General features: G+C 44.1%; 1 protein-coding gene across 5 annotated transcripts in view; it reads right to left on the bottom strand.

Moving 5' to 3' along the window:
* The window catches only part of EDA (ectodysplasin A), a 407,351-nt gene that overhangs the window by 6,978 nt on the left and 387,958 nt on the right, over positions 1–12,415 (bottom strand). For all 5 annotated transcript variants that reach the window (XM_019798325.2, XM_034649132.1, XM_034649130.1 and 2 more), the window contains exons 4-6: positions 3,902–4,081; positions 2,414–2,448; positions 1,457–1,508 (exon numbers count right to left, since the gene is read on the bottom strand). In XM_019798325.2, coding sequence (XP_019653884.2) covers positions 1,457–1,508; positions 2,414–2,448; positions 3,902–4,081 — 267 coding nt within the window. The remainder of the gene's footprint in view (positions 1–1,456; positions 1,509–2,413; positions 2,449–3,901; positions 4,082–12,415) is intronic.

The following is a 12,415-nucleotide window of genomic DNA, read 5'->3' as shown; positions in this document are numbered from 1 at the left end:
GGGCCCAAGACACCTGGTCCCAGCAGGACTCCTTGGGTTTTGCTACTATTCTGTTCCTACTTCTACTTTGGAGGAGATTAAATTTCAGGCATCCAGGTGGCAGTCCAGGATGTGGCTAAGCCCAATCATTAGGGCAGCTCAGCACAGTCAGTTCAGGACAGACTGGGCTCTTAGGAGCTGTCCCCATGAAGCAGGTTTCTTAACCTTCATTTACTGTTTCTGCACTCAGAGCCCCTCCCTTCCACTTCACGCTCCGTAAGCATCTGGCATCTTGGCTGGCTTGCTGCTTCCCGAGGCTCCTGGGGGTTCATGCATTTTAGGCTGTGTGCACCCTGGGGACTGGACATTATTTCAAAGTGCTGTTCTTTAATGAATGCTCATGTCTCTTTGGGGGAGAAAATGAACCTAATCATTCAGTGGAGTGTACGCACATCACTGAAGTAGCAAGTAGCACAGTGCCGTGGAAAGAATCAGACAGACATAGTTTTGAATCCCAGCTCCTACCCTTAACTGAACTCTTGGGTCAGTTAATTAACTTCTCTGAGCTTCAGTTTCTGTCTCTGCAAAAAGGAACTAATATCTACATCATAGGATTGTTGTGAGGATCACATGAAACGAAAGACAAGGGGTGCCTGGGTGGCTCAGTTGGTGAAGCATCTGCCTTCTGCTCAGGTCATGATCCCATGGTCCCAGGATCCAGCCCCACATGGGGCTCTGTGCTCAGCAGGGACCCTGCTTCTCTCTCTCCCTCTGTCCTCTCCCTGGTTGTGCTCTCTCTCGCTCACTCTCAAATGAATAAATAATATCTTAAAAAAAGAAAGACAAAAGAACACATGTTGAAAACTCTAAAGGACCATACAAATATAAGGCAGTATGATTTCTAACGGCAGTATCCATTCTTTCTGGGACTTTGGTTTCCCATCTTTTAAATGCAGGGATTACATTAAGTCAGTTTTCTTAAGCCCCTTAAACCTGTTTCCCCTTCTTATAGATACTAGCATCTCATGCTCCCTGGAGAGTCTGGACATGCCTCCCCCCAGCCCAGAAATGCTCCCTCCACCCGTCTTCTGTGAAGACCCATCAGACAAGAAGAATTTAATTTTCTGTAGTTTTACCTTCTCTAGATTGTATTGTGAAAATGTTGATCAAACTACACATATCCCCTTGGTGACTCTGATACAACCTCCATCTGCCAAGAATTCCCTGTCTTGATATGTCTCAAGTCCCTTTCGCTTCCTCATCAGTGATTCTAAATGCAGTAAGTGTGTAGCGACCGGTCTAAGTGCAAGCAATTACCCAGGACGGCCAGTAGAGGGCAAACGGAGTAGAGAATGGCTCCTTACCGCCCAGGGTACTTCAAGGGGCCTGGGAGGAGCTAGGCTGGTGATTCATTGAAGGCTGCGGGTAAGGAAGAGGAGAAGCTCCTCTTAGGGACAGAGCCTACTTTGACCCTTACCATTCTTGACTTGAATTGCTGACCCTTGGCCCTGTAGATGCACCACAGCCGGCTGGGAGGAGGAGAAGGATAGAGAGAATAGTCACTGAGAGAAATGGCTGCCTGCCCAGCCACCAGTTAACATGTTCCCACCTCTGACTTCCGGTCTCCTTTCATTTCCCAATTCAGATCCCTTTCTCCTGTCCTGGGATGCCAGCGACCAAGTCTCTGCTGGTCGGTAATGGGATTTGTAGCCCTGCCACTTCCTGGCTAGGTGACCTCAGAGGAATGTAATGCCTCTGAGCCTCATTTCCCTAACTGTGAAATGGGGATTTTAAGAATCTCTGGCCTCTCTTACAGGGATGTTTGAAGATCAAATGAGGTGATGGATATAAAATTCCCTGTAAGCCATCGAGCACTGTGCAGCTGTGTAGATTTATAACTGTGGCCAAACAGCTGTAGTGAGTGAGGAAGGCTCAGATGAGACAAGGCAAGGCTGAAGAATTTGCCAATACAGACAGATTAGGAAGCTCAAAGAAAAGGGAGGAGCCCTTGAGGCCATTAAGGCAGAAGCCCAGGCTGGCTTTGGCCTGGAGCTGGTTGGCTGATTTTCAAGCTCCTGATCCCCGGCGTTCTGAGTGCCGACAAGGTGTCTGATGTGGTTGGGAAGTTGGAGGCTCAGGTGGATAGGCCTGACTGGCAGCTCATTTCAGGGGATGACTGAGCTTCGATATGGTGACCTTCTGTCTTCTGTGAGATGGGGAAAAATGGCTGTGGCAAGACTGAATTAAAGGCAGGCCCTGGGGCAAAGCCTTCCTGTTCCTAGAGATGGGAGGGTGCTGTAAGTGAACAATTTCGGGACCTCCAGGGCATCCTCACAAAACAAACCCTCAGCAAACTTAATAGGGAGCCGCTGGAAGGTGGTTCTAGCCTTGTGAACTTCCCTCTTCCCCAGGAAGAGAGCAATTCTCAGCCAACCTGGTTTTCTCGAGGTCCAGCTTTATCAGCAGCACCTGCAAAACAGGACAGGACAATCAGAGGGCATGCTCCTTCTCCTTGCCTTTCTGTCCTCAGCTAGGCAGTGAATGGCAGTGAGCCTTGCTCTGGGCAGCCAAGCCCTGGGATGGGAGAGGATACTACTCTCTTCTCTTTCTCCTCCCTGACCTGCCTCTTCAGTGGGCCCAGCGTCCAGCAGGGAGAGTGGCCTCTGGCTCATGCTGGCCCCAAGGCGAGCCTCACCAAGCACCCGTAGAGACCGAGGAGAGTGCATTCCTGCCATTACATGACCCTGAGACAGTGCCATTTCCTTCTTTAATCTTTTGCTCCCCTTCTTTCATGGTCTTCATAGAGAGCATTGCCATTTGTAAATATCTTGCTTCTTTAATCATCTCTGTCTTCTTCTGGGACATAAACTCTGTGAGAACAGGGACCACTTATCAATATATCTCTTGCACACAGAAAGTGGTATCTGTGGAAGGACTGGATACCAAAAAACAAAACAAAAAATCCCGCAAAACCCAAACCAAAACACCCTCTAACTCCATCTCTTATGGTCACGGTAATGCTGATTAGCCCCATTTGAGCTATGAGTCAAAGAATCTGAATCCTGCTACAGAATTTTTGGACCTCTAGAAATCAGTTGTGTAAAGAGTCCATTTCCTTAAAGCCCCAAGATACAAGAGGGGAGCAGGAGGAGGAAATAACCACTGACCTAAGCTCTGGCAGCCCGACTTCTGTCAATTCCAATTAGGCAGGTTTGGATTGGCATCTATACCTTTTGGATGCCCTTCTGAACCCAAGGGGAACGATGCAAAGAGATTCAATGCTATCTGAATGGGCAATGCGGTGGGGTGAGGATGCAGCACAAGAGGCACTTGGCTCCTCAGTCTTAGTGACTGTGTTTGCTTCTTCCCCAACCCCAGTGACTTGTATGTTTCCAACTCCCTTGTCACCAGTGACTATTTGTCTACCTCTATGGGAAAGGCACTTCAGAGTTCATGGGATGAGACTGTTCTAAGGTTTGTTATTTCTTCCAGTCCCCAACATTCCTCTCCATAGCCTGTTCCAATCAGACATAAACAGGTGGTGCTAGATGCTGGAAATCAGAGCAGACCAAATTCATCCCCCACTGGAAATCAAGTGTAAACCCTCGGGGCCTCTGGCTCTGGCTCATGGGAGTTTATTGGCTCACTATAGGGAGGCCTAGAGTCAGGGAGGGCTTGTGATGGAAAGGTCAAGAGCAGGTGGCCTGTCCTTGACAGGCTGGTATACACAAGAAGTTAGAGTAGGTCAGGCGCTACTGGCTTGTTCAAGTCCTAGTCTCTCCACTGAGCTAGGAGACCTACTTTCTCATTGCTCACCAAAGTCCTCACCACCATCTGAAACTGCTCTCAGGATCACCCATGCCTGCTCTTTTCAATTACTTGCAAGGAGCCTAGGGGCTGGTGGAGAGACAGAGGAACTCACCAGAAGGTCCCTGTAGGCCAGGGGGTCCCTGAGGACCAGGGGGACCTGGAGGGCCAGGTGGTCCCATCACAGTTGTTCCTGGGATTCCAGGAATTCCTGGAATCCCTGGGGGTCCCTGGGGTCCTGGAGGTCCTGGAGGTCCGGGAGGGCCGTTGGGCCCAGGAGGTCCTGCCTTTTTTCCTAAAAGACAAGATTCAGTGTTACATTTGTAGTTATTGACTGATAACAAACATACTGTCAGGAGTTCTACAGACTTCCAAGGACACAAAATCAGCCCTTTGGGAATTCCTGCTGTTAAAGAGGTGAACACTTTATTATACAACACACACACACACTCCCTGTCCCCCTATCCACTTCCATGAATAATTATTTACAGAGCTGGTTTGAAGATATAGAAATAAATGACCCTCAAGGAGCTCAGTCTACTGGGGAAACAGACACAGTCACAGGAAAGACTAAGTGCCATATTAGTAGTAGGGACAAAATGCTTAAGAGGTCAGAGAAGGTTTCAAAAAGGAGGTTACCTTTCAGCCGAGTCCAAAAGATTAGAATTACCAAGTGGCCAGACCCATGGGTCACTTTTTTGAATTGAGAATTGGGCTACCGTTGAAGAGCGTGGATTTCATGTCTACTGCCCAGTTTGGAGGACTTGATGCAGATGAGGAGAGGGAGCTAGGAAGACAGCCTGACCTTGGGAATAATATCAACACCAGGAAGATTTCCTATAGAACCAGGGATGTACAGGAACTAGGGGTTGGTATAGAGGTGGAGGTAGCTGGGAATGAGGAATTTGGGAAGGAATTTGGGAGATGAGAGGTGGGGGGCATGAGGGAGGGAGGGAGGGGGAGAGAGAGAGAGATTGAAGGAAAGAAAAGGGGAGGTGGAGAGTAGAAAAAGCTGAGGAGGCAGCTGGCAGGATTTGCTTTCTCAGCTGACCTCTCTAAACCCTATTTTTAAAGATCTCTGGGAAAGGCAATTCTGTAAACTCCCTTGGTAACATGTTCCTGTGTTTATCACCCCCTCACTGCTAGGAAGTTCTTCCATATATTTCACTGAAATCCCTCCTGTGGCAATTTAAGCTTTTATTCTATTCTTTGTGTAGAGAGAGAATAGTTATCATCATACACATAATAACCCTCATATGCTCATAGACATTAAGTCACCTATCAACCTCCATTTCTATTGGCTAAATAACCCAGCTTCCCAGCATCTTTCCTTTGAGGTCCTATTCTCCAATGTATTATTAAGCCCACCAGCTCTTCCCCTTTGCTTCCTCACTCTCCTTCCAGAACAATCCTGGCCCTTCTATTCCATATTCCCGTCCTTCCAACATTCCCACCAGGATGTAGCTATTTGACTGAGTCATAACTGAGGACTTGTACAAAAACCCGCAGCTCCAGTTTACTTCCTCTGCTCTGTGCAGTCTAATTCACGCACTGCAGGTGGCCACAGAGGGGGTGTCTTCTTCCCTTCACTACTTTCTCACAATTTCTGGAAATCCCAGGAATAGAAAGAAGGTTTTGACCAGACTCCATGACAGTATCTCCACCTGCGGTACTTTCTTAGTTTTAAATGTAACCCTCTTAAGTCTCACTTAAATACTCCTTAACGACTCTGACTCCTTGCTTCCCAGACTCTTAGGCAGGAGAATCCTGACCTGATTTATCAGGCCCTCCTTTAAAAATAATGCCTCATGTTCCAGAAACTCAATCTCCATGGCAATGCCATTCAAGAGGCTAGTTGTCCATGTCTAACCACATCTGCGTTTGCTATGAAACAATGGGGTCACTGTGGGGCTCCTTCCCAGGGGAGACTCCCTGTAGCCTTAAAGACCTAGAGGCAGGAAGGAGCTTTAGCATTTTCCCTGCACGTAGCAGCAGCAAAAGGTTGGATCTGCCCAGTTTCTAGATTAGCCAATTTCGAGACGCTGAACAGGAAAGCCATCTCTCTTCAGATTTGGGCAGCTTCCAAGTCAGGCTTATTCAGTGCCCAAGTTTCAATTCCAGCTAGTGCAGTGGAAAGAACACAAAATCTGTAGTCAGGAGATAAGGCTGTAAGCCTTAGCTCTGCCACGGATGCACTTTGGGCAAATCCCTTTCTCTCCCTGAGCCTTAGTTTCTCCATTGGTGAAATGAAGAGTTTGGCCTTGATGATTTCTCTAAGTTTCCTCCCAAGCTTGAGGTTCCATAAGGAAGACTGACTTAACCCTGTCAGTCAGGAAACTACCCTAGCCTGGTTGTAAGGTTTGCTTCTCCCTCATTGTTCTCCCTCATTGTTCTCTATTCTCCCTCATCTTCCTCTGTGTCTATATAGAGGAAGGTGCATATTAGACTGTTCTACGTCCCAGAATTTCCAGGCCTAACTGATTTTGAAGCTGGACGGTGTTCTGTGGGTAGTACAAATTTCAGTGTCAAGACTGTGACTCTCCTGTGATTGCTAATGTAATTTTGGAAGAATTATAGCCAGAAACTCCTCTAGTCAAAGAGAATAATGGTTGCAGCATAAACAGAGGATGTTCACTTATGAAAATGTTATAAGGCATTTGGGAAAAAGCCCCTGCCATGCTCTCGTTCTGCAGCTGGTCCTCTTTGTTCCTCTGTAACTAGGTTTAGGCAAGTGTGCATACTTACAGAAAGCTGGCCCAGAGAAGAACCTGTACAAAATGACCCCTGGACAAGAGGATGACTTTAGAGGACTGAATTCCTTCTCCAGATTTCCTGACTATAACAGAACACTTCATGATACAATAGCCCAGAGACTTCTCTACTTAGAACACTATCCAGTGCAGTCTCAGATGATAGAATGTTCACATTCTTTTCAAAGCTAAACTTCACGAAGGGGGCATTTCCCTAACCTTTTAGTGAAGGCCAAACTGTTGAAAGAACAAATAAAAACAAGTGAATGAAAGTGAGGGCAGGGGGAGGGGGAGGGAAGGAGAGGGAGAGAAAGGGAATGAACATAAGCAAGTTAGTTGTAGGAGGGGACAATTCCATCAAAGATGGAAATTAAATGAACAACTCAATTTACCTCTTCAGGCATGTGCTTATTCACTGTGTCTGAGGAAATCTGTATTAAATGGCTTCTAAATCACTTTCAGTCAAAGTAAATGTTTAAGGTCTATGTGAATTCTCCTTCTAATAATGGCCCATATACAAGGAAGCAGTGCCGGGCAGTGATCCGAGTCCCTGCCAGAGGCATTGGACTCTGAATTGTAATTATGGGGTTTCTAGCCTAGACAATTGTCTTCTGATGCCACTAGCAAGTATGTTCTCTCAGTGCTCACTCGTTGGACAGCACTACAACTGGGGGCCATTCCCCACCACACACACTTTGGCACATCACTAGCCTACCTGCTGTTCCCCCAAACAGGCCATGTTCTTTCATGCTTCTGAGGGATTTGAGTATGCTATTCCCTTTGCTGGAATGTCCTCCTCCCTCCTTTCCCCCCCATCCTTCAAAGCACAGGTAATACTTTTTTCCCCCTAAGATGTGGTTCCTCACTCCCCCAGGGAGAACCACTTGCTTTTTCTCTGTGTTCCCACAGCACGCTGTTCATGCTTCAATGATAGCATTTTTGGTACTGCACTGTAATTATTTGTGTGCACTTTCACTATGCCAGCTACACTGGGAGATTTTTGAGGGCAGGCACCACTTTTCTTTATCTCAGTATCTCTATTCCTGACAAAAATAAGATGCTTATTCATTGTCTAGTGAATGAATGAAAAGAAAAAAAAACTAGTAGCTATAATTAGAAAGTGTTCCCAAGTCTACCTATTAAGAAGAGAAGTCATCCCTGGACATGTTTAGGAACAGAGGGTGTCCTTGTCAAAGCCAGATGAGATTTCTAGGTTTATTACCATTTCCATTTTAAAGTGGATGTGACAAAAGTTTAAAACTACATGCTTGATGGAGTAATCAAAACAGGATGGTACTGGCACAAAAACAGACACATAGTTCACTAGAACAGAACAGAAAACCCAGAAATGAACCCACAGTTATATGGTCAATTAATCTTTGAGAAAGCAGGAAAAAAATATCCAATCAGAAAGAGACAGTCTCTTCAACAAATAGTGTGGGGAAAACTGGACAGCAATATGCATAAGAATGAAACTGGACTACTTTCTTACACCATACACAAAAATAAATTCAAAATGGATTAAAGACTTAAACGTGAAACCTGAAACCATAAAAATCTTAGAAGACAATACAGGCAGTAACTTCTTTGACATTGGCCACAGCAATATCTCTCTAGATATGTCTCCTGAGGCAAGGGAAACAAAACAAAAAATACACTATTGGAACTACATCATAATAAAAAGTTCTGCAAAGCATGGTACTGGCACAAAAACAGACACATGGACCAATGGAACAGAATAGAGAACCCAGAAATGGACCCTCGGCTCTTTGGGCAACTAATCTTTGATAAAGCAGGAAAAAACTTCCGGTGGAAAAAAGACAGTCTCTTCAATAAATGGTGCTGGGAAAATTGGACAGCTACATGCAAAAGAATGAAACTTGACCACTCTCTCACACCATACACAAAAATAAACTCCAAATGGATGAAAGACCTCAATGTGAGACAGGAATCCATCAAAATTCTAGAGGAGAACATAGGCAACAACTTCTATGACATCGGCCAGAGCAACCTTTTTCACGACACATCTCCAAAGGCAAGAGAAATAAAAGATAAAATGAACTTATGGGACTTTATCAGGATAAAGAGCTTCTGCACAGCCAAGGAAACAGTCAAAAAAACTAAGAGACAGCCCACGGAATGGGAGAATATATTTGCAAAGGACACCACAGATAAAGGACTGGTATCCAAGATCTACAAAGAACTTCTCAAACTCAATACACGAGAAACAAATAAACAAATCATAAAATGGGCAGAAGATATGAACAGACACTTTTCCAATGAAGACATACAAATGGCTAACAGACACATGAAAAAATGTTCAAAATCATTAGCCATCAGGGAAATTCAAATCAAAACCACACTGAGATACCACCTTACGCCAGTTAGAATGGCAAAGATAGACAAGGCAAGAAACAACAATTGTTGGAGAGGATGTGGAGAAAGGGGATCCCTCCTACATTGTTGGTGGGAATGCAAGTTGGTACAGCCACTCTGGAAAACAGTGTGGAGGTCCCTTAAAAAGTTAGTTAAAAATTGAGCTACCCTATGACCCAGCCATTGCACTACTGGGTGTTTACCCCAAAGATACAGATAAGAGAAGGGCCATATGCACCCCAATGTTCATAGAAGCATTGTCCACAATAGCTAAATCGTGGAAAGAGCCGAGATGCCCTTCAACAGATGACTGGATTAAGAATTTGTGGTCCATATATAGAATGGAATATTACTCAGCTATCAGAAGGAACGAATTCTCAACATTTGCTGCAACATGGACGGCACTGGAGGAGATAATGCTAAGTGAAATAAGTCAAGCAGAGAAAGGCAATTATCATATGATTTCTCTCATCTATGGAACATAAGAACTAGGATGATCGGTAGGGGAAGAAAGGGATAAAGAAAGGGGGGTAATCAGAAGGGGGAATGAAACATGAGACTATGGACTATGAGAAACAAACTGAAGACTTCAGAGGGGAGAGGGGTGGGGGAATGGGATAGACTGGTGATGGGTAGTAAGGAGGGCACGTATTGCATGGTGCACTGGGTGTTATACGCAACTAATGAAGCATCGAACTTTGCTTCGGAATCCAGGGATGTACTGTATGGTGACTAACATAATATAATAAAAAAAAAAAGTTCTGCAAAGCAAAGGAAACAACAAAACTAAAAGGCAACCTACAGAATGGGAGAAGATATTTGCAAATGACCTATCTGATAAAGGGTTAGTATCCAAAGATACTGTGAAGAACTTATCAAACTCAACACCCAAAAAATGAATAATCTAGTTAAGAAATGGGCAGAAAACATGAATAGACACTTTTCCAAAGAAGACATACAGATGGCCAAAAGACACACGAAAGGATGCTCAACATCACTTATCATCAGGAAATGCAAATCAAAACCGTAATGAGATATCATTTCACACCTGTCAGAATGGCTAACATCAACAACACAAGAAACAATAGGTATTGGCTGGTGAGGATGTGGAGAAAAGGGAACCCTCTTGCACTGTTGGTGGGAATGCAAACTGATGCAGCCACTGTGGAAAATATTATGGAGGTTCCTCAAAAAGTTAAAAATAGAACTACTCTATGATCCAGCAATTGCACTACTAGATATTTACCATACACACACACACACACACACACACACACACACACTAGAATATTGCTCAGCCATAAAAATGCATCCAATTGCAACAACATGGATGGAGGTAGAGAGTATTATGCTAAGTGAAATAAGTCAGAAAGAAAAATACCATATGATTTCACTTATATGTGGAATTTAAGAAAAAAAATGAGCAAAAGGGGAGAGAGAGAGAGAATGAAGTCAAGAAACACTCTTAACTGTAGTCAACAAACTGATGGTTACCAGAAGGGAGGGGGTGGGAGAATGAGTTAAATAGGTGGTGGATATTAAGGAGGGCACTTGTCATGATGAGCACTGGGTGATGTATGGAATTGTTGAATCACTATATCGCACACCTGAAACGAATATAATACTGTATGTTAACTAACTGGAATTAAAATAAAAATTTAAAAAAAGGAAAAAAGAAAAAGAAATGATCTATCAAGCTACAAAAAGACACGGAGGAACTTAAATGCGTATTACTAAGTGAAAGAAGCCAATCTCAAAAGGCTACATACTGATACTTGGGGAAAGGCAAAACAAAGACAAAGACAATAGACAATAGAAAGATCAGTGGTGGATGCCTGGGTGGCTCAGTTGGTTTAACATCTGTCTTTGGCTCAAGTCATGGTCTCAGGGTTCTGGGACTGAGTCCCTCATCAGGCTCCTTGCTCCTGCTTCTCCCTCTGCCTGCCACTTCCCCTGTTTGTGCGTGTGCGCGCTCTCTGACAAATAAATGAAATCTTAAAAAAAAAAAGAAAGATCAGTGGCTGCCAGGGGTTGGGGGAGGCAATGATGAATAGGCAAAGCAGAGAGGATTTTTAGGGCAGTGAAACTATTCCGTAAATACTGTAATCTATGGGAATCTATGTCATGTATTTGTCAATACCCATAGAGTGTACATCATCAAGATGAAGCCTAATGTTAACTATGTACTTTGAGTGATAATGATATGTTAATGGAGGTTCATCAATTATAACAAATGTACTATTCTGGTGCAAGATGTTGATGGTGGGGGAGGCTGTCCATGTGTAGGGCAGGGAATATATGGGAACACTCTGTCCTTTCCTTAATTTTGTTGTGAACTTAAAACTGCTCTTAAAAAAATAAGCTGATAGAAAAAACCTACATGTTTATTATTTTTTAATAATAATTTTAAATTATGTTATGTTAGTCACCATACAGTACATCCTTAGTTTTTGATGTAGTTTTCCATGATTCATTATTTGCATATAACACCCAGTGCTCCATGCAATATGTGCCCTCCTTAATACCCATCACCACCCTATCCCAATCCCCTACCCCCTCCCCTCTGAAGCCCTCAGTTTGTTTCCCAGAGTTCATAGTCTCTCGTGGTTCATTCCCCCTTCTGCTTACCCCCCCTTCATTCTTCCATTCCTTCTCCTACCGATCTCCCTGCTGTTTCTTATGTTCCACAAATGAGTGAAACCATAATAATTGTCTTTCTCTGCTTGACTTATTTCACTTAGCATAATCTCCTCCAGTCCCATCCATTTTGCTGCAAATGTTGGGTAATCGTTCTTTCCTGATGGCTGAGTAATATTCCATTGTATACATGGACCACATCTTCTTAATCCATTCATCTGTTGAAGGGCGTCTTGGTTCCTTCTACATTTTAGCTATTGTGGACAATGCTGCTATGAACATTGGGGTGCATATGGCTCTTCTCTTCACTACGTCTGTATCTTTGGGGTAAATACGCAGTAGCGCAATTGCTGGATCATAGCGTAGCTCTAATTTTAACTTTTTAAGGGACCGNAGTGCCGTCCATGTTGCAGCAAATGTTGAGAATTCGTTCTTTCTGATAGCTGAGTAATATTCCATTGTATATATGGACCACAGCTTCTTAATCCAGTCATCTGTTGAAGGGCATCTCGGCTCCTTCCATGATTTGGCTATTGTGGACAATGCAGCTATGAACATTGGGGTGCATATGGCCCTTCTCTTTACTACGTCTGTATCTTTGGGGTAAACACCCAGTAGTGCAATGGCTGGGTCATAGGGTAGTTCAATTTTTAACTTTTTAAGGGACCTCCACACTGTTTTCCAGAGTGGCTGTACCAACTTGCATTCCCACCAACAATGTAGGAGGGATCCCCTTTCTCCACATCCTCTCCAACAATTGTTGTTTCTTGCCTTGTCAATTTTTGCCATTCTAACTGGCGTAAGGTGGTATCTCAATGTGGTTTTGATTTGCATGTCCGNTGTAGGAGGGATCCCCTTTCTCCACA

Source organism: Ailuropoda melanoleuca, chromosome X, assembly GCF_002007445.2.
Source record: "Ailuropoda melanoleuca isolate Jingjing chromosome X, ASM200744v2, whole genome shotgun sequence".
Lineage (NCBI taxonomy): Eukaryota > Metazoa > Chordata > Mammalia > Carnivora > Ursidae > Ailuropoda > Ailuropoda melanoleuca.
This window is presented reverse-complemented; position numbering and strand designations above follow the sequence as displayed.